General features: G+C 44.5%; 1 protein-coding gene across 1 annotated transcript in view; it reads left to right on the top strand.

Moving 5' to 3' along the window:
- Positions 1 to 22,818, top strand: part of PDE6D (phosphodiesterase 6D) — a gene marked incomplete at both ends in the record, with an annotated part of 29,597 nt that extends 6,779 nt beyond the window's left edge. Inside the window, 4 exons of the mRNA XM_079540039.1 lie at positions 17,923 to 18,011; positions 19,852 to 19,977; positions 20,775 to 20,880; positions 22,737 to 22,818. Coding sequence (XP_079396165.1) covers positions 17,923 to 18,011; positions 19,852 to 19,977; positions 20,775 to 20,880; positions 22,737 to 22,818 — 403 coding nt within the window. The remainder of the gene's footprint in view (positions 1 to 17,922; positions 18,012 to 19,851; positions 19,978 to 20,774; positions 20,881 to 22,736) is intronic.

Genomic DNA, 22,818 nt, shown 5'->3' with positions numbered 1-22,818 from the left:
AAAAGTTGCACACAGCTGGAGAGGGCAGAGAGCAGCAGCCCTGTCTGCAGCTGGCACACATCAGAGCTCCCAGCCTCAGTCTTGCTGCCATGGAGCTTCTCCTCAGCCTCACACTTCCTCCTCCAGTACTCAGCCCTGTGTGATAAAGTCCTCACCACAGACATGGCTCTGCCCACATTGCCTTGTTTAGTTACCCTTGCAGCACCAAGTCTAAAATTGCAGGTTAGTGCTGCTGAGCTGCTAATATCGCATTGTTAAGTCTATGCTTACTTAACTTCCCTTACTTAAGAAAATGCCCTTCAGGTACATCTCTTTCCCCTTGCAAAAAGTTCTTAACGTTGGCACCACATCACCAAGAGAATCAGTGAGCAAATGCCCTTAGAAACTCGATTTTCCCGCAGCAGGACGAGCCAGACATAGGAAGCCAGTGGCTGGAAATCCCATGCAGCCTTAAGGAACAAGTGCACACTGTTTTTAAAATAGTCTTTCCACAAAGAGGGAGAGAAGCCAGCAAGCTTCCACAGCTACTTTGGGCTGTTCATTTCTGACACCCTAGTTAATTCACAAGGAGTTATTACGGTTACACTTGTAATGAAAATGCAGTGTTTAAGCAGCCCCAGAAAGGAGTTGTTTTTATATGCTTTGCCCTTGTGATCCATTCAAAGGGGGCGGTGTCATGTTAGTATAACAACAACCTTAAGCTCCACTTCTGTAGAGAAACATTTATCTTCTTAGAAAGAAAAGACAAGTTCCTTAGTCGTGTCAGTATCCTGCCTTTGGAATGAGGGCTTCAGAGTTTTAAGCTCCAAGACTCACAAAAACATAAAAATTAAGAGCATCACCTTTATAAAGTAGCCTGAACTGAAGTACGACTTGCAGAATAAAACAGGTTCCCTAGGCAAGGTGGTGAACTTACCTCTTCAATAGCCTAGTCTGCTCCTCAGAGAAGAGAATCAAGCCTCCCTTCTCACCACAGGCAGTCCCATCACCTCCCCATAACCTACATAAAATAGGGGCTATGCAGTGCCCAGATGACTGGGAAGCAAGGCTATCTTCCTCTAGGGCCCCCAGCCATGCTGCTTTTATTGTGGCCTCTTCCTCCTGTAAATACAGGTCTGCCAGAGGCCAGGTGAAAATGTTTCACGCTGATCACAGCAACTCCTTGATCCCGGCTTGTTGATGGAATGGCATCTTCTGGGTTCCTGCTGAACAAGGTGTGAAAAGTGGCCCTGCTTAACAAAATTGCATGCATTACACTCAGTTTTGCCAGTTCTGGAACAGTGAATGCAGAAAAGGAGGCAGGGAAGTATTTGAAAAGGTTGTGCGCAGTCAAATAAATAACTAAAGATAACATTTTAATGTAGACACACCTGTAAAGGCTTCAGGTAATGCCAGTTAGGCTTTCTTCTGAGTTTTATGAAGTTACACATTTTGAAACAAAAGATAATGTTTGCAAAAGTATAATGCTTGTATCAGCTGCGTGGAAGTATGGTTTTTCAGTATCCACACTGTGATTAGTAACCAACTTGTGAAGGAAAGCTGATTGTACTACTTAACATGTGGTGTTATACATATACGTGTATGGTGAGCATCTTTTTTCACAGTAGAAGCAATATATTCAGTTGTTTCAGCTGAAAATTATATTAATATGCTTTTTTTTTAAGATCAGATCTCAACTACTCTGAGGACATAGCACAGAACTGTAGAAGGGCTTGGACTGGAAGGGACCTGAAGGGTTATCCAGTTCTGTTTAACATATCCCATAGATAGCCACAAACTTGGTGTCAAAATAAGTGAAAACAAAAATCTCAGTATGAGCTTAACTGTAAGTTAAGCAATGAAAATGGCAATGAAAGCCACAGGAACGGCTGGGAAATAATAGAGCTCATTGGTTTTCTCTGTAATTTCAGTAGTGATTTCAGCATTCCCACAAGAATATCTTTAATCTGGATTCCAGTGTTAGAGCACAAGGTGCCCAGGGCTCCACCTCAGCAATCCCCTGGTGCTGTGATGTTCTGCAGTGCTCACAGCAGTGCACTTCACATCCGTGTATCTGTAGAGGCGCCTTGTGGAGCTCATTCATACCTCAGTGTTCAGCGTTCAGAACCAAAATCCAATCTTCTACCTACTCTGATCTACACTGGCATGGAGTTTATTGCTTGCAGTGGCAGTGCTTTGCTGTAGCTCTTTTTCAGACAACTTACTGTCTTTTCAGACAGCCATGCTGTCTAACGCTGCGCAGTGTTGGGATGGTTAACTTGTCTAATCCACTAATCCACGCCGCAGATTTAAGCACTTCTCATATTCTAGTATGTTCCTAAAAAAGCACAGTAATTCTGATATGGAGTCCCTGTTTCCTGAGAGTTCTGCCTCAATCTGTCTAAATCCCCCTTGATTCCTCTCCTCTGCCTCTGCTTTCAGTGCACTCTGGTCCATTTACAAGATTACATTCCTCATGCAGCCGCCAGTCATTCCCCCTTGACTGTATTTTCATGGTGGTTTTCTCATTCCTTTCTTGGTCTCTATGCCCCAGGTTTTCTTTCCTTTCTCAAAAGAGACAAGATAATGAACTCGATTTCCTTGAGTAATCTCAATCCTGTCAGCTGGAAGTGGAAAACAAAAAAATGGTTTGATCTGTACCGCAGCATGTGGTCTTGCCATTAAGCTAATTTACTGCTTTCACTTTGTAAATAACTTACTCTTGTCCAGAGCAGCAGCTGGTGATTTTATTTTCTGTCTTTTCAATACCACGTATCCTGAGGTGAGCCGTCAACTCCTTGTCTGCATGTCAGTGACAACTGTTTGTTGCTCTGAACAATAACAGCAGAGGAGGGAGATCTTCTTTAAAAGGTGCTTCTGTGACTGGTTTTCTCTTGAAGAACCTCTGACCCCTTCTGTGGTCTCCTCCCATGAGGTTAGAGGGCCATTAGCATTCACCCAAACGTTCACATCCTCACTTACTGCCCTGCCTTGGTCTTGAGAATTCTAGGATTCATCGGCCAACTCATGCCTGGAAAAATCTGGCAGTCAGCAGTGGAAATGTTCTTGGTGTTTCCTCTTGGGGGCCTTGTCTGTAAGGGCTGTACTGCTGGCAAGGCTCAAGTATGCCCATTCCTCATGCACACATGGGCTAACTTACACAAATGCAGTGAAATTCAGGCTGGTGCTGTCTCGTGGGTTGTACATGGATCTGTGAACCATTTAAAGTGAGCCAGGAAGGAGGTGACTTGTTTCCATGCTGTGCCACTCCAGCAAATACAAGACTGGCGTTTGTCGTGGTGGACTTCATGAAAGTGCCTGTCTTAGTTGTTCCTCTGGCTGATTGGAATTTTTATTTTGTTTATTAGGTGGAGAGCAATAAGTGCCAGGGTTAAACACTGTTTTACTGTGAGATCTCAACAAGATTAAATCCCCTTGTGGTTCTCTAATTACATTTCAAGGATACTGAGGTGCTTTCCCAGAGAACCTGTGGTGATCTGTCTCTAAATGCACCCCTGGTTGCAGAACAACACTGGCTTGAAGCAGCCAGGGATGTGCTCTGTGCATTGGATTTCACAGCAGTGTTAGAAGTGTGAGAGTTCAGAAAAAAGCCCAAAGTTTTTTGGGTGATTTGCCTTTAGTAAAAGAGTCTTCTGCTCTAGCAATTCCAGTGCAGAAAGTCAGAGTTTTGCTGTGAGGCTGAACAAAACAGCACGACTGTGTTTGCAGCCTTAGTTCTATTGCACGTTAGCTTTCACTGTCATAAACACAAATCCTCATAGACCAATTAACAGCTGTCCTCTAGCAGCAGTACTCATTTCACCTTTTCTCTGGTGGCTGCAGTTGTCGTTTCTCTTGCAAGCTCTGTAAAGGAGTTTTCTTTTCAGGATTCATTCCTTTTTGTCACTTTTTAGCAGTGCTTACGAGAGAGGGCATATGAGCACACCTGGAAAATGAAGGTCAGCTGTCTGGCCTGGTTTCCTGAATAGCATGCAGAGCAGTAATCCCACCCCGAGGGAATACACGCTGTCTTTAAGCCAGCTGCCTTGGGCAGTGTGCAGCTTGTGGTGCCAGGAGTGTTTGAACTGCAGTAGCTCCACTGTATGAGTAAAGCAGTGCCTGTCATTTTTTTCCCCAGCTATACTGTTGCAAAAGGTTTTGGTGTAGATGAAATCTAAGGCTTTATATGCTAAAAATGTACTCCAGCTTAAGTATTTCTGCTTAATTTTTCCGCTCTGGATACCTTTATCCCAGGATGTGGCCAGTTATGAATAACAGAACTCACTTCAAAGCAGATCAAGCCGCTTTGGAATTGGACTGAATGCAGAATGAGAACATTCAGACAAGGGTTAAATACAGGCTGAATAGCTCAACTCTGAATTTGTTCTGGGCCTTATCTGGTTTGGCTCCTGCGCATTGGCAAACCCTTAATTAATTCAGCTGCTGGCAAGAGGTACTCTTTAAAAATTGATATTTTATTGATAAGCTATTGAGGAACAGAAGTTCTCTTTGCACTGCACAAGGAGGGTTTAGGCAGAATCAGTGTATGAATGCAAGAGAAATTCAGTGCTTGACCTTTTATTCCCACTTTTCTCTGAGTGACATCAAGAATCTATTAAGTGCTCCTCTTACTATTGATTCTGGTGGTGTCAACACCTGTGTGTTTACAATTAGAATAAAACTCACAAGCTCATTTCCTGGAAGGTTGGAGCTACCAGACATCATGGCTGTAGGCTTTATTGATCTGGTGGGGCTTTGGAGAGCTGACTGTGAACCTAAAGATTGGCCAAATAACAACCTCTGAGCCTCTGAAGTCCTTTGCAGAAATTAATTCTTCCTTTTTTACAGACCTCTGTGAAATCAGGACGTGGCTCTGTGAAGAACGAGCTACAGATTTTCCCTGTGAGGAGTTTCTGCACACAGCCTTGTTCCATGGCAGTTTTTTGCTTTTGTGTAGGTGGGCACCTGACTTGACAGTGACTCTGAATTCTCCCCGGCCCAGGATCTGCTCTCAGCAGCACAAATTAGAGAGTGGCACTGCAGGCAGTTTTGCTTCTGCTCCTTCCCCATTCCCTGTGAGAACAAGAGGCTGAGCAGCGTCAGCTTTAACAGAAATGTGAAAAGTCAGGGCAGGGCTTTCTAGGAACTACTTCTGTCCCTTATGCAAAAGTGATGGCTGAATATGAAAACTCTTGGTACAAAAGTTGCCTGCTTTCCTGTGCCAGACATTCACTAATTATATAAGAATGCTGGCAAACACCAAACAATCTCCTGAGAGTTCTTTGAGCTTATGGTTTTATAGATAACGGGTTATGAAGAGTAATCTTACTGTTGGCACTGTTAGATTGTGGAATTTACATTTAAGGAGCTCTGGTATCTCAGGATTGCTGCTAGAGGTTTCTTAGATTGCTTTCCAGATCTGTTATTTTTCTTCATAGATGGAAGCACTGATTCTTGTTAAGGCTTTCTTGTTATAGCTCCAACAAGCAGAATCCTTTCATATCATTTTGGGAGGGTGAATCAATTTCCTGTATTCCATTAAAACTTTCATGGGAAGAAAAGTTCCCACTGATATATCTGGAATGAAGATTGAACTTTGTATCAAATTTTATACTTACAGTTAGCATTATATATCAGTTATCCCAGACACTAAGAGGATAGCTAACTCAGCTTGGGTTAACAAGAACGGTGTAAAATAAAGTGTTCTCTTTTGAAGACCCATCTCCTTTAGGGCATGTTCAGAGTTTAAGTATGTCGATAAATGTCAGTCTGCCACTTGGCATATTTGCTGCAGCTTTTTTCTCATCAAGCTAAATTAGGACTGCAGGGAGATTAGGTGTTGAAATCTGTGTTTTAAGATGTAGAGTTTGAATGGCCAGGTTACTTGATTCAACCAAGAGTACTGCAAACAACTGCTGGTTGTTTCTGTCCAGATTTCCACTGTCTCACATGTCAGTGCATCCCTCTGCTGTCTGCTCTGTACTAATGAGGTGCTTTGGTAGAGGGAAGGGGGAAGTCTGCCCCATGTAAGGTTCGTGGATGCAACCTTCTCTAACCAGCAGTTCCCTGCAGAGCAGTGTTTTTGTGAGGGGCAGGAAAGGGGCACACAGTTCAGTTGGAAGGATTTCTATCTCCTCCTCATTTTACAGAATTTGTAGGTCTGCTGAAAGGACCGGGATGTTTTTCTTCTTTAATGAAGACTGAGGAACAGGATTCCCCTAAAAGATGAAATATTTACATAAATATATATATGGAACATAGATGTGGAACACATCTATTTATTTTTGCCAACAGAGATTACGGTAAAACTCTTGAGCAAACAGTGTCCTGCTGAGAGAGGTAACCAAGCTGGCGGGACTGCTTCCTTTGTGAACACTAATCAGCTACTTAATTGATGGCAGCGCAGGAATGATTAATAGGAGGCTTTACCAGCGTGGATGCCTAGAAGCAGTGCATGCTGTGCGTGTGACCGGGGTGGTGCTGCACTTGGTGTGGCAGCCATCCATAGCAGGGAACATGGGGCAGCACACAGTACCGAAGCGCTGGGCGTGCAGCTGGAAATGGAGTGAGTGAAGGTAAGGAGAGGCAGCCCAGCTCAGCAGCTTGGAGAGCAAGTAGAAAAATCCAGAAGAGTCTTTGAGCTGTTGAGGATGGAAGCCATAGTAAAAGAATGGGTTTGGAATCAGAGTTCTTTTGGGTTAATAAACGTAAGGGAAGCTTTTATGCAAAGTGTTATTGTAATAACAAGCTCATGTTCTGATTGCCTTACCAGGGGCATCTTCAATGGCATCTTCATTTGTTTTACAATGGGGAAAGACAGAAAATAAGCAATTAAAGCAGATTTATTTAAGTGTACGGCTATTCTGATGCCACACATTTGAGCTTTCAGCTGTGTGGTTCTAAGATTGTTGCTCAGTTTTTCTGCTAAAATGCCCCAATTTATTGCTGCTGTGTCCGCTTGCTTTGTAGTGTGGCCAAACAACTGACGAGAAATAAATCCTCTCTTTTTGTTTCAGCTGTGATCCTCTTTTCTCTCCCCATGTTTCTCATCCTAAAGCAGCCTCCCATGAATGTGAACACAGAACTGGGAGGTTAATTACTTCCATTATGTTCTTGGGATCCTTGTTATACTGGCAAATCCTGTAAAGAAATGCTACAAAATCTGGTACTGGTCTGTTCAAAAACAGATGGACTTTGCTCTGCCTGTATATCACTTGTCATTCTCGTAGTGAACAGTGTATTTATTGAGCTTTATGAAAATGAAAAACAACCCCCTTGTTCCCTAGCTTGTGGTCTCAATGCCAGCTAGGCACAATTAAGTCCACCACTAAATTCCTATCTCCCAGGAACGTAAGAAACCTCAGGGAAAATCTTTTATATAGAGATAAAGAGATATGTTTTCAAAAGGAAAATCTGATTTTTTTCTTGTAATACCTACTCATAACAGCAGTCTAATATTAGTGTAAGATTTACATTATCCAGTCATTGAAATGCCAGGTCTTTATGGCAAGCCAGCGCAGATTTTGAGTACAGTCTCTGGCACTTGCTTTCTCACTGTGTGATGTTGTTTAATCTCCCTGACCAGGATAGGGGAAGTGGTGATCTCCTCACTGAAGACGTCACACTGAGAAGATTGTAGTAGAGAAATAAATAGAACAAGTGTTGGAAAGCCGAGCAGCTCATCTAGGCTGAACTAAAATGCACTCTGCGCCAACAGGTGGAATTCCCCATGGCTTTGTTTCTGCTAACTCCAAGTAAGGTTCAGTCTCCCTTTTGCAGTGTTTGTAGCTGGTCCATGTCAGGCTCATCTATGTGCACATCTCATTTCCTGAAATGGTGTTTTACCTTTCTCTTCAACTAAGTAATCAATTTGTTTTTCCAGAGTTACTCCTCTGGTAGAGTAGACAAGGGCGGGGGCTTCTCCCAAAGCACAAAGAAGAGGCTCAGAATGTCAGGTGAGGTCCAGCATTCTGAGGTCTGATAGACATGTGCTGGCTCTGCCTGGCTGTCATTAGCCTGTATTCCTGGCCTGTGGTGCTGGGTTGCAGTGCTAAGATACAGGAGTACTTCTGGGAGCCAGACCCGGGCTGATGATCCCTGCTGTGCAGTCACAGCGTGTGTCTGTGCTGATAGATGTGCTGTTTCTCTCTAAAATTGGCCGTTGTGGAGCAATCTCATCTGACAGAGTTAGCAAACGTTCAGATGTCCTTCACTATGGAGGAAATTCATCAAGGTGGATATACATCTTCCTGCATGGGCATTTGTGAATGGAAGATAGCCTTGTATTTAGAAGCTCGGCTTCAGGTAGATGGCTGCAATTTGGAAGATTTCCCACTAAAACATTGAGCTAGATGTGCTAGTAGATTTTATAAAAGCATTACCACTGTGAGTAAAAAAAATGAGTTCCAAATCCTTGCCCAATCCCAGCTGAAACTACTGGAAACTTTTTCAAGCAACATTCAGTTAGGAAAAGCTTGCTCCTGGAACATTTTGCCTGTTTTGCAGAGGCGTTGTACTCTAGGACTGCTCTGCCCCAGGAGGCTCTGGAAAAAGGTAATGAAAAAAAGAAAACAAGGAAGAAAGAAAACTGGCTGCTCTTATTCAAGGAAACTGACACTGAGAGCTCCAATAGAGTTACAGTGATATCAGGCTGTTTGGAATTAATATCAGTTCAGCTCATTGGAGCCTTTTGGACTGCAGTCCCCAGATGTCGTTCTGTAGAAAATGGATGATTGCTTGGTACAAAATGGTGCGTGCCTGTCTGTGCCAGAAAGGAACAGTCACAGCGTTTGTCCTAAAACTGACCTTCCAGATTTAGTGCTGACTACATTTTGCAAAATTATTGCTGCAGTTTCTGGAGCTAGCAGTTTTGAGGACAGCCTGAATACATGAAAAAGTGCTGTGTCTTCATTCATTCATTGGGCTCCCTTTTACACCTAATGATATCCTGTGCAAGGAAGCCTGGTCCATAAAGATGTGTTAGAAACTGCACGTCAGTGGCATCTCTAATTTTTTTAGTGGAGAAGTCACTTTTTTACCTTAGCTGATTGCTTGTCTTACATGAACAAAGAAACGACCTATGAGTTTAAATATGGCCCATATGTGACTTCACTGAAGCACTTCACTTCAAAATTTGCTTGAGCATCCAAACTTAATAGAAAAGGAAATAAAGCATTTTCACAGGAACTCCATCTGAACAAAGTGAACAAAGAAACAAACAAATACAGTATTTTTCTCAGTAACTCTCCTATATTCCAGGTGCTTTTATGTTGTCTGAATGAACAAAGGTGTTGTTGATAAGTTTCATAGGTTTGCTCGTTCTTCTGGCTGGAAGCGTTTTGCTGCTATTCACAGAGCTAACACACATCTGTTTTTTTTTGCCCTGCCATTTTAGACACTAAGAAGTACTTCTAATTCTGTAACCAGTCATCTTTATTTCCTTCCTGCTCCCCACTTCCATTAGCGATGCTTGGCAGTGACTCAGAGCTGCTCTGCTTTCTAGTTAGGGTGAACAAGAAACCACCAAAAGCAAGAAAACGTGGAGTGAAGGGAACCACTGGCACCCACTGCACAGTGTGACTGCAGCTTCTGCGCAGTCCTTCCGAGCCAGAGTAAGAATTTCCACTGGGCAGAGAGCACAGCTCCTGGCTGCCTAAGGAGGGAAGCAGGCTTCTGTTGAAGCATGAGACTTGGAAGCCAAACACCTCTGGAGATAGAGTCATGGAATCCCAGAATAGAAGGGACCTTAAAGATCGTTGAGCTCCAGCCCCCTGCTGTGGGCAGGGTCGCCAGCCGCTCGTTCGGACAGCAGTTTCCAGTCTGCAGACCTGTTCTTAGAAACAACTGATGTGTTATTGCATCCACTAAGTGACATGTGCTTCTAAATTATGTGAATCTAATAAATCTGTGGGTTTTCAGGAGTAGTTCTTTTGGAACTCAGTGGGCTGCTGTGATAGAGAGCTCTGCTGGAAGAGGTAAAGGAGAAAAAAAGAGAGAAACTTCAACGGGGGAAAAAGCTCGTAGATAACAACATTAGTGCTGGCAGTTGGAAGTCGTCTGGGCTTTTTGTGTTGTCAGTTGCTTATTTTACCAGGGGAACACTTTCAGACCGAGATGCTGCTTGGAGTTCAGAGGATAGATAAACCAAACAGCAGGGGAGCCCGCTGGTGCTCAGCTGCACCATTTTCAATAAACATCACTCAGTGGAGAAATTATTGCAGAGGCCTTCGAGGAATAAAGGCATTGACTGGCCACAAACCGTGCTGTATAGAACTGCCTTTTTAAAGCCTTTCAGGATCTTTTTTCCACACTTTACACAAGGCTACAGGTCTTTCAAAGGAAACTGTGTGAGGACAGCAGCTAAGCAGCCATGCTTATCCCATTTAAATACTTGGTCAGAGAAGCCTCTGTTTCTGCACTCAGGTCTGTGCCCTGCATGGAGGAATGTGAAGGTCCTTATAGACTGACACAAAATCAAACCCAGCTTTCCTTTCTAAGCAAACTAACATCATGTGGATTTTGAATCAGTCGAATAATGGTACAAATTAAAAGGCACATTGAGGTTCAAAATACCAGTAAAGCTAATTTCATTGTGTGACCATCAGGACATCCAGAGTGTGAAGAACAGCAGGCCACACCGATGCGCAGGGCGGTGCGTTCCTCTGGTTGCAGCCTCATCTACCAGAATGAAGCTATTCACCAGAAACCCTTGATAAGTTATTTCCATGAAACTCCCTCTGGTTCACTTACTGCTGAGAACCTTGAAGTGCAATCATCATAGTTCCGTTGTGTTGAGAAGATTGACTGTTCTAAAGCAGCTGAGACAAAATGCAGTTGTTCCAGTCGCTGAATCACCATACAGAGCTCACTTGCATGGAGAATGGTGTGATGCGCTAGAATTGAAGAGCAGGTGAGCTGAACTGCACACTCTTTATTCCAAATTGTTTTGGGGTTTAGAGCATTTAACTTAATTTTAAGCATTCTGGATTAAAAACAAACAAACAAACAAACAAAACCCTCTATCTAGGCAGATCTGAATTGCAGGAATGATCTTTTATTTGCCTCTCCTTGGGGTGGCTTCTCAGGCTGCCCTGTGTGCTGCCACACCTTTCTATAGGTGGGGCATCTTCTGCACGGTGGTCCCAGGGCTGTAATTAGTCTTTAATTGCATTTTTAGTTCTCCTGCACGTTCTCTCTCTTAGCTACATTTGGCTTTATTCTTGCTGTTGAGCAACGAGGAAACTGCCTTAAAATTGCCTTATGGATTTTAAAGGTCACATTCTTTTCTCGGATGAATACATCATTCCCATTGATTCACCTGCTGTTTCTGCAAACTCCAAGTATTACTGATGACATTAATTATGTTAATATTCAAAGCTTTCTTAGCGTGAGCTCAGGCTTTTCTTACATGCTAATTTCAAGATCCATTTAAAATGGAAGGAATGTGGGGAGGAGCAGTGTTACTGCGCTGGGAACGAGAAAATAATTTTCTTTGTGCAGGTCATGCTTATGAGATGGTCCTGCAAACAATGATGAGTTTTTGTATGTTATTGATTGTTTTATTACCTAGGATGCAAAGCGATCTCCAGATGTGGTCTCACATTATTCTTCCTGCTGAGGCACTGCTATAATGGAATTCTATCAAGCCTGTTCAGAGAAGCCAAAGAGAAGCCTAAAAGACACAGGCAACAAAAAGCAGCAGAAAGTCACTGCATTGCTTCAGCTCGCTTTTACTGTGCTGCTGTTATCTGGGCCTTGGAACCATGCTAGCACCTGGTTCTACAGGAAACAAAACCCATTTCTAGCAGTCACAGAGCTGACACACCAAGCAGCTTGCTCCCTCCAACAGGAGAACCAGTCCCATGAGATTCACTTTGGGGTTATTCCCTCTTGAAACAGCACTTAGCTCCTTGCTCATGAGTGCTTTTTTTTTTTCCTTTAGAGTTTGAGATCTCAAAGCCTACCTGTTTTCTTTTGGAGTTCAGGAGTGGTTTGCCTTCAGGCTGAGCTTCATCTCAGTGTGTCTGTAACTCTACACTTAAGTGTGAGCATCTGTTTCTTGTTCTTTTGGTTTGAAGAAGAGGAAAAGTCAGTGAAGTGGAAGGCTGGCTTGGTGTGCAATATTGCTGTTTCTGAAGAAACAAAACGTGTTCTCCCTCTGGGTCTTCTCACCTGCCCATGCTGGACACTTTCTTCTCAGAGTTCCTAAACTCTGATTCTGATTCCTTTTGTTAGGGCATGTGAATATGTCCAACAGTAAACTGCCAGGAGTGAACATGAGATGTGAGCCAACTGCGAGCAAACCCTGCGCCTTCTGTGCTGCGTGGTGTCACCGGGGTGCTGTGGAGTAGAGATGACTGTTGTTGTCCATTTGGATGAAAACAGTGAATAATAATTGTCTTACTGGACCAGAGTTGTTTGTAAGGCACAGATGATAAACGGGATAATCCACATACATGTTTTATTGGCAAATGTTGCACACAATTTTGCTGCGTTTCCAGGGTAGGCGGAATGAAATGGCTGTGTGTGTCTCCCATTTAATAGCACTGCAGCTGATGTGACTGCAGACTGATCTATGCTGCATTTGTAGGTATTGACAGCGTGCCGCAACACAAACCTCCTAATATATATTATCTCAGCAGCACTCAAATAGAAAACACATCCAGGCTGGGGACATGGCTCATCTGCAGGGATGTTACCCACGTGCAGAGTGTCTCTGTCAAGTTCTTACAGGAAGTGTGACATGTGGCAGTGAATACTGTTGCCTAACAGCAGGACCAACCTGACTGCCTTATAGGACCGTTTCTGCCAAGTGATTTGAGATCTGTTTAATATAATAGGACGTCGCAGTATTCTGCACTATTAGCACAATTTTCTAGTGAAATTAATGTAAGGTTGAGTAATGTGTACGAGTGTCTTTCCAAGTAGAGGCCAAGCACAGCTTAATCCAGGACCATCTGATATTGGATGAAAACATGTTGTGAAGGTACAGGATGCATATAGACAGCATCTGCAAGCAAAGATGGAAGAGGGAATCTAGCAAAAAGGGAGGAGTAGCACAAAGTACACTAAGTATATGATACTGTGTTGGTTTTTTTTTTGGTTACAACGCTGCAGCTGTTAAGTATATCCCCTGATAACATAATTTGCTGTGAGATAACTCTGTTGCTGGGGATTTTTGCTGCATTTTGTCATTAATCAGTGTCTCTGCCTGGCTTCTGGTGCGCAGCAATTTGTTCTGCGCAGGAGACTTTAGAAGCAGCCTCTGGTTCAGTGAGTACTGGAGTGCCAAGAGTGTTTTGAAGGGATAATTGCCTTCCTCCCATCTGAGGATTTAATGGAGCACCTTTCCAGTCCTCAGCACCTGCATCTTCTGGAGAAGCACAGTGACCCCTATCTTGTGTGTCCCTCCTGGAAGGCTGGTGCATGAAAAATACCTGGGGGAGCTGTTGTGAGCACCATCTGACTCACCTGGAACTGAGGGGATGCTGCTGCTGTCTAAAAGCAGGAGAGGTGACAGTGCTGTGCCCCAGGGCTCCGGCAGTGTTGAGGAATGTGATTTGTTTGAGCCCTTCTGTTACTAGATGGAGTGGAGGGGCACCCGTTTGCTTCCTTCACATATGGTTTTACACTGAATTTCAGCCTTACCCTAGGGGGAGAGACTCCTGTTCTCTTAGCACGTTGCCAACATTTACACTTGTGGTTTATTCAACACTAAAGACATCTGCTTTTCTTTTGTGTGCAGTGAACTTTAAGTCCTGATTCTGCAGGGTATGCATGCACATGCTTAAACGTAAGCACACAATTAAGAGTTCTCTGAAAGAAGGATTTGGGAATTGTAATAAAAAGTGAGATTAGAGACTGTTAAGATTAGAGGACTAATGGCATCAGTGGAGTAGAAGCATAAGGATGTTCAGGTGGTCTGCTCTGTAATCCTGTCGTTTGGTAGTTGTAGGTTGCATAATTTGTTTCAGTCCTTACTCCTCAGACTGGATTGAAACCTCTGAGTAAAGAGAGTTCTTCTGGGAAAACACAGCTGATAAAAATGCAAGCCCTAAAGGCTGATCCTCACTTATCTGTAGCATTCTTGAAAAGCAGCACGCTCTCCCACATTAGGCAGTGTGTGGCTGTAGCTGTTCTGCACAGCAACGTGAAACCAGGAGTGAAGGTTGAGCAGTTTGGATCTGAAGCTCCTCTGGGTCTGCAACAGAGGTGTAAGTCTGAATGGTTTCGGGCTTTCAGCTCTGCCTTCTCTTTGTCTTTTTGTCCTGTAGGACAGTCATTATTTCCAGTTGATTGTTGAGATCCCGTTTGCACCTGGCATGCAGTGAACTGCATTTCTTGTACCAAAAAGAACTGGCAAACGTGATGAAAGACCTCATCCAGGGGCGGTTGTGAACATTAAGCTTGCTTTTATTGTGAGAGATAAGAGTGCAGCAGCTCCAAAGGTTTCAGAACGGTGTAGACAGCAAGGAACAGAATGAAAAATAGACCGGTTTGTAATGGGAGAAATGACACCCACTGTTCTCTGCAGCCTTTCAGATAGTCAAAAAGTGCTCAACATTACAGCATATAAATAATAATCTGGGAGATTGGGCCAGAACTCCTTTAACTCCATGTTTCTTTAATAATTAATTTTGCTTATACTCATCCCCTTCCTTCAAGGGGATTCTTAATTACCAGTGTGGTAATGCATGGGAATCTTTGCAATGCTAAAACGTTTAAAGATAAGTATGTATATTTTGACTTGTTTGAAGGAAACGATGTCTGTGACAGATAGGAAAGGGAAGGAATTTCTGCTCTGAGATCAGAGGCATTCAAGGCAACAGAAATTGCATTTAGAAATGCACGAACCATTTCCCTTCATCAGGCTAAGCAAAGTAGGTCTGTGAGGAAGTTAATTCATGTCAAGTATATAAAGCAAGTCAAATTCCAGCTACTACAAAGCTTTTATGTAAGACTTTGCTGACCCAATAGGTGGTGGAATATAAATAGACCAACAGTACTCCCTTCCTTCAGCTGTTCTACCTAATCCTTCCTTGTCTTCGGGATTGAAGAGTATTTGATCTCCGGAGTCTTAAATCAGACGTTGTTTCCTACCAAAAATTGCCCAAAAGTCAGGAGAATGAACATGTAATGGCTGGGGAGTGTTCCCGTGATTTCAGAATAAGGAACAGAATTAAGGAGATACTACAGCTCTTCCTTTTTTTCTTCAATACACTTTAAGTTCACAAAGCTGGACCTGCATGGCCCTGCAGTTGCTCCCGCCAGGTGGCTTGGCACGAGCCTCTCCAAAAAGAGCAGCTGTGTTCAACCTGCACTCCTTTGCTCTCCCCTTTCCAGCAGTGCTCCAGACGCCCTCTTCGCCCTGCCCGCAGGTCTGTGCTGCAGCCCTGAAGATGGAGTGCTTTTTATTTTTAGTCACAACATCTCTCACGCTGGGACCGAAGAATCTTAAACCAATTAAACACATTAGAAGATAACTGTGTGTGTGGGTTTGCTTCAAGATCTCCATTTTCTTCACTCTGGGCTGTGTCCCAGCACCAGCCTTTCTGTCCGAGCTGACAGAAATAGTGTGATAAGCTGCTAGCCAGGTAAGCAGCACAGCTGCAGCTTTGTCAGGTGTTCTTTTGCCAAAAAATCACTTGTGATGAGTTTTGCCTTTTTTTTTTTTTTTTTTTTTTATATTCCATTGCAGCTAAGTTTTAGAAATGATTTCAGTTTTGACTTAGGAAATTGTCTGCAGATTTCTGTTTCTTTTAAAAGATTTATTTTTTTGTAAAGAGTGAATCTCCTGCACTTGAAGCTCTTTTTACAGTAGAAGAGTATTGTGTGTGTGTTTGAGATGTGATGATCTTTTCTTCCCTTTTAATGATGTTGAGTTACAGGGAAAAAAGAACTGGCTGAATGTATCAGAGAAGGCTCGGGGGAGACCTTGCTGCAGCCTTCCAGTCCTTGAGGGAGTTTATCAGCAGAAGGAAGAGCAGCGTTTTACATGGCCTGATGGTAGCAGGACAAGGGGGAATGGCTTTAATCTCAAAGAGGGAAGATTTCAGTTAGATGTAAGGAGGAAATTCTTTACTCAGAGGACAGTGAGGTGCTGCTGCCCAGATCTGTGGTTCCCCAGCCCTGGAGGTGCTCAGGGCCAGGTTGGAGGGGGCTTTGGCAACCTGGACTAATGAGAGCCCACGCAGGGAGTAGGAACTGGGTGGTCCTTGAGGTCTCTCCCAGCCCAAGCCCTTCTACAATCTGCTGCTCAGGTTGGCACTGTTCAGCCTGCAGCCAGACCTGGGAGCTCCTACTTCCCACTGTTACTGATAGTTAACAAATAGCAAGGATATGCATCTGAAGGGGCTCATTTTTTAGATATAATGTAGGGTTTGAGTAATCAAGTGCCCAATTTACTGAATTACTGTACTGCTAATAGTCAAGTCTTTTTACATCGTGGGGTGTTGTGAAGATAAATGAATCTGTCAGTGAGATGCTCAGGTTGTCTCATTTGTTATTTTTCTCTCGTACGTGGCGTGTGATTGATGGCATACTGCTTTGTATGCAGATAGTTTCACCCTGGCTAGTTTTTGTGTTTGTGGGAAGATGTATCTGAAAATGGTGGCTTTTTTTTAATGTTTCTGATATCTTAAGTTACAGTTGAGGTGGTTCCTGCAGCTTGTGTTGGCTGGGGACTTGGATTTTTCCAGCCAGCACCACACAACGTGCCCAGCCCCTCTGCAGGTTCTCCTGCCATGATACTGCTGCTCGTTTTCTCTCTGACTTGCTGCCTACAGCACAGTCTCCCTTGCTTTGGTACCTGGGGAGGGATTTCAGCTTGTTAGCTTTCTGCCAGGAGATGAAGGCAACATGTACGACTCTACAGGGATGATGCTTTCCACCTTCTCCTTGTTTTCCTGTGGATCAAATGGCAGATAGTAAGTACGTTTTTTGGAGCAATTTAGGCTACATATATGCACAGAGTGGGGGATGAAAGGTTGAAGAACAACATTACCCTGAAACACAGAATTTGCAGAAGCATCTGTTTCTTCCCAGGAGTTCCAGAAAGAAAATCGATCAATATAAAGAATCTCTGTGAGCCTATCCAGAAACAGTGTGTGTTAGAGAATGAAGTCAGTGCACAGATCTCACAGCTCCTCCCCGTGCCTCACTGAGGTGAGCAGCAGAGCAGGGGCTGTGATAGGGCCATAGGGCTGAGCGCTGCGTCCCTATTCAGAAGAGCATTGCAGGTGTGCAGGCACCTTACTTTGATGTGGAAATACCTGAGTGCTGTTACAGAGGAGATTTTTCCAGGATAGGCTTAAGATCGTTGCTAATTACTCCTTTGAAAATGTGACTGTTTCATATTTGCCTGTACTTCAGTGCCTAATCCACTGATGCAGAGTGAAAAGTCTCTTTTCTCTTCACGCTCAGCGGCCGGAGAATTCCCACGAGTGCCAGTTACCAGGTCAACAGCAATAGAACAACCTTTGATATTCATATTTAGAAACTACAAAAGCTCAAGTGTGATCAGTGTTATTCTGTTTTTCTAATGTTTTTTAGGAAGCACTTCTTTCCTAGCATTTTTCAAATGCTGGAGAGGGGCATTTGTTTGTGTGGAATTATCTGTAATCGTTAGCAGTGTTTGTGCTTCTCTGCACCACAGTGACATTGCTTCTATCCTTTGGAAGTGGCAAAAATTCATAACTGAGTTTAACAAGCTTCAGTCTGAGTGGAAACTGAATCTGTGCCTCCGCAGCTCTCATTGCATACATTCTGGTCAAGAGTGGGTTGCATTTATTTGCTCCGCGACTTTTTTCCTTGGCCTCCTGCAAACCAGAGGACATTACTGAAACTCAGGTGCAGTAGCCTGTATTAGAGCTGCACCAAGAATTCCAGGTGCTTCTGCATTTGGGGACATAGGTAGCTTGTTTTCCTTAATTGCTTCCCAACCAGAAACTGGATGAATCTTCGGGATGCAGAAACAGGGAAAATCCTCTGGCAAGGAACAGAAGATCTGTCTGTACCTGGAGTGGAGCACGAAGGTATGGCAGCACTGTGCATTTGGGGCTGGGTGCCACTGTGCCTCTTGGTCACCAGAACTGCTGGCGTGCTGTGCTTTGAAGGATATCTGGAACATGTGGAGAAGGATGGGAATGAATTGGTGTGTGGCAAAAGGGACAAGTTAAACAGTGTTAAGGCAGAACTTCGACTGATCAAAGAATGAGCAGCTCACCTCCATCAGAGGAGCTTGGGGAATTAAAGCATATTCTAGCATGAGATTAATGTCCGTTGTACAAGGAATTGGTCAGACCTTACGCAGCCTGCAGTTCAGTCATCCATCTTCTAGGTAGGTGACTGCAAACTTGACAAGGTGCAGAGAACAGCTATTAGGAAAAGCCACTGGAAAGGTTAAGGGTGAGGGGATGGTTTTCCTTAGGAACAGAGAGGGGGAAAAGCCATTCCCAAATAGCTTAGCAAGGAAAGAAGGCTGAGATGGATCGAGGTACAAAGGTAAAATGAGTTTAAAATAAGTAAGTGAAAATGTTCTGCTTGATATCATAAACATCAATTAAAATCTCTTAGGTCGGGGCTTTAAAGACTACACAGACCTACTTTTATTAAAGTAACCTTTTCTTTTGTAGTTTTACAATATTAAAGCAAACCTGCTCAACAAGAAATGTAATTACTAAATTGCAGAACAGTTTAATATGTCGCTTTACACTTAACTGCAGAGGGCAGTTTGTTCACAACGGGCTGCAGTCTGTACCTGTGAGGGCAGCAAAGAGTGGTGCTGTGCAGATTTCCAGGCTGAACAAAAGACAACAAAAAATCAGAGCGCTTTTAAATTCAAAACTTCCTTGGCACTTCCAGCTTCCTTTTTCATTTTGTTGTGCTGGCAAACCACGGGCTGTGGAGCTTTCCCTGGGATAGGATGGCAGCTCGCATTCCCTCACCCCTCCTGCTCTCTCAACTGGTCTCATATCAAGGTCCTACTCCATTAAGCTGTTTTACATTAGCTGGATTTGCCTGGGGTTTGATAGACTCTTACTTTTATTAAACAGCAGCCTGCTGTCTGCTCAGGAACATTTGGGTAGGGTTTCCATTTAGGAACAGTTTGGCATATAAAGTGCACACCAGCTGCATTCCTTCCCTGCTTTATTTCTAATAAATTTACATGAAAAAAGCATTTTCTGACCCACAGGAAGGATTATGTAGAACCACACCACTTACATACAGTGGGCTTTGGAGATTTGTAATATATTCTCCTGATTTGGACCTTTCAGCAAATGAATATCTGCTGCAAAGCATCCCCTCTCTTACCCCTTTGCCTGTAAAAAAGCCATATGAAATGCAGGTATGGTTTGCCACTGCTATCAGTGTCTCGTCGCTGCAGAGCCCGGGTATCTTGGGTCACTGATTACTTTCTCTCTTAAACTGTCTCTTAAATTCTGAAACAGACTTTCCTGCCTGTGGCTGAAAGTGCTGCTGGGCTGAGAAGCAGCTCTTTATAGTTTGCTGGGGACGCGTGGTCTGAAAGGGAAGAAGTGAGAAAGACACTCAGTGTACAGAGCAGCCCCTGGGCTGCGCAGTTCCTAAAGCAGAAGCTCAAGCTGCATCTCATGTTTTGGCTTGAAGAAGTGTGTGTGTGAGCAGTAGAGACAGAGAGCAGGGCAGTTCTGGCTGTGGGCAAGGTGCTTCACCCGTCTGCATCTCAGATTTCACTCCCACAAATGCAAAAGCAGAGCAGGGGGAGCCCTTTGTGTCTGTGTTTCTCCCGCTGCTGTGATCTGTACCGCACCAATCAGTATTTCAGAGTGCACTGTGATAGCACCTGGGTTTGTTTTATCGTGTCCAAATAATGCTTGTTTATCTGTTCGACAGCTCGAGTTCCTAAAAAAATCCTGAAATGCAAAGCAGTGTCTCGGGAGTTAAACTTTTCCTCAGCAGAACAAATGGAAAAATTCCGACTGGAACAGAAAGTGTATTTCAAAGGGCAGTGTTTAGAAGGTGGGCATCTGCAGTGCGGGGAGGGATCCCAGGGTGGGGGATCAGAGGAGCTCAAGTGGGTCGAACGCAGACATTTTAATTTTTCTGAGTAACCCTGAAGCATTCATCCTATCAGGACTAATGGGCCGCAGCATTAGGGATGGCATTTCATAAGTGTATTAACACTTTGTTATGTAAGCCAAAAATCTGGGTAATGACGCCGCGGGGCACAAATCCACCAGGCTGCCTGAGGCTGGGAACCAGGTTATTTCGGTGGCAGCCGTGGTGGGCACTCGTGCATCTTCCTCAGCAGCACCTCTTGCTGCCTGGAATCAGGCTGCAGGCTGGGCCGCAGAAGCTCTGCTTTACTTTGGGGACAGCAGTGCCACTGCCTGTTGTCTGCGTGCCTCCACGCAGCACAGCTCCTCTCATCTCCCTCAGTGCAGCACCAGTCTTAATCTGGGAGGAGGAGGGGCAGATAGACATCGACCTCCTTGTCTTTGGGGTAATGCTTGGTCTGAAGGGACCTGGGGGACGGCTGCAAGAAGGGAATGTGGTTTCCCTGTTCCTCGATAGGTGTGATGGAATTTCCACTGAATGCCTTTATCATTTCTGTCAGCTATTACAGAAAGGAGTATCAGCAGTAAGAGGAGGGCAGGGTTTGGTGCAGCACCAAGTAATTTAAATGTAAAATGTTGGCGGTAGAGTTAGGATGGTTTAGGGAGTCCCCCAGCTTGTCAGGTGAAAGGCAAAAGAACCGTTTGTTATTTTATTTGTAATTCTTTCCAACGCCTCTGAATCTTGTTTTTACTTTGCAGAATGGTTCTTTGAATTTGGTTTTGTGATTCCTAACTCCACAAACACTTGGCAGTCCTTGATAGAGGCAGCACCTGAATCACAGATGATGTCAGCTAACGTTTTAACGTGAGTGCCTTGGGCTTATGGAATCTGAGAGCAGCTGTGACATTTCCCTGGGGGCCACGGTGGGAATGGAGAGGGAGCTGCTACCAACTGAGTCACCCTCACTGCTGTTAGTCACCGAGAGACAAAAGGGGCTAAGCCAACCTCGTTACCTTTGGTCCCATAGATCCAATCTGCATTAATATAGCAATAAAAGTGTGGAGAAACTGGAACCGATCCCTCATTAGAGCTGCTTTCATATTTTGAAAGGTGATCTGCAAAAGGGTTTTAAAGTGCTTTACAACTCAGTGCTCCTTACATCCACGTGGGCCCATAAAGTAAAAAGCTGTTTGGGCCATTCTCAGACACAGCTATCGGTGAGTGGATGGGAGCTGCTCTAATGCCTGTTTCATCACTACCATTTTCCAGCCTTTGTGTCTTATACATCAGAGTATAAACCAGGCATTTACTCACATGGAGTCATATCGGGGGATAAAACACCTTTCCTGCAGTCCATAATGGGACTCACGCGCTTTCCTCATAAACGCCCAGTCCTTGTCAGTCTGCACGTCGACTTCTGAGTAGGTCAGAACAGCTCGTGCTGGGCTCTGCTCTGAGCGGGAACGGCAGGGCACAAGCTTTGTTTGGATGAAGGAAAAGGCTCCTAGAGGAAAGCCCCAGGGAAGCTGTAATCGCTGACAAAGGGCCTCCCTCCCTGCTGCTGCTGCTGCGGTGCTGGATGGGTGCTGGCAAGCGCACAAGGAGCAGATTGCCAGCAGAGACAGAAGGCTGTGGGAATCCTCGTGCCAACACGAGGCAGATAGGGAGCAGCTAGTCTCGCTGCAAGGTCGCCGTGTCCTCTGGAAGACCTCCCTCTCCTGCATTTTCCCTCTCGTTCCATCTGGAGGAAAGCCAGTCACATAGAGAAGGCGCTGGGATGGGAACCACCAGCACTGCTTTCTATTCGCAGCACGTCCCACAGAGATAGCGGGCTCACGAGGCACCGTTAGCATTAGGTTGGTGCTTCCTGGCACTGCCTGCTCAGAAGTTTGTAGGTGCCACACATGCCCTTGGCTCACAGAACTGGTGGCTCCCGGTCTGTACAGGTGGCACCAGTTTAGGAATAGAGAAACATCAGACAGTTGGCACTGCCTGCCTCAGCACATCACGTCATTTGCATGACTTTGAGTTCTGAGGGTCCAGTTCTCAACTGACACTGAGGGTTTTCCAGTGTCCTGTTCTTTCCCTGAGTCTGTCCGCTCGCAGTGGGCAGTGTTTCTCTCCTCAAGTCGTTCTGCAAGAGAATAGTTGGCCCAAGCAGATCCAAACATGCTTTGTGGCCCAAAAAACTCAGCTTTGTTCTTTTTCAGCTGCTAAGACATGGAGGGCCCCTCTCCTCCCGATACTCCTGAAGACTCTGTATTTGTCTCAGTGTTTTTTGTCACACCCAAATCTAAATTACCAGTGCAGTTTATGTAAACTGTGCTCATATATTTGTGTTAAAGCATGTCTTGGGGGAAACGGCGTGTTAAGTTGGTTGTAGTCCCTTGCTCAGCACTAGAAGCCAGCGTATCAAAATGAAATTGCATTGCTTTTCAGATTCACTGAAGAGAAGGGGGCAGGAGGTAGCAGTGAGCCTGCGTGGGGCTGAGCCCAGGAGGGGGACAGCACTGCAGGGGTGGTGGGAGCTGCTCCACATGGGAGTGAGGTGGGGAGATGCTTCAGCCCCAGTGAGCACAGGGCTGGGACGCGGCACTGCCTGCACCTGGCTCTGAGCTCTTGCTGGTGGAGCAGGGGCAGACATCAGCACAGAAAGGAGCAGTTGGTTTCTGCTGTGCATTCTTCTAACGCCTCTTCTTTCTCCTCTTTTCCCTCCGCAGTGGTAATGTTATTATAGAAACCAAATTCTATGACGACGACCTTCTTGTAAGCACTTCCAGAGTCAGACTTTTCTACGTTTGA

The sequence above is a fragment of the Tetrao urogallus genome (assembly GCF_951394365.1).
Source record: "Tetrao urogallus genome assembly, chromosome: 9".
Taxonomy (NCBI): Eukaryota; Metazoa; Chordata; class Aves; order Galliformes; family Phasianidae; genus Tetrao; species Tetrao urogallus.
The sequence above is the reverse complement of the archived record's forward strand: the minus strand, read 5'-3'. Positions and strand labels throughout refer to the sequence as shown.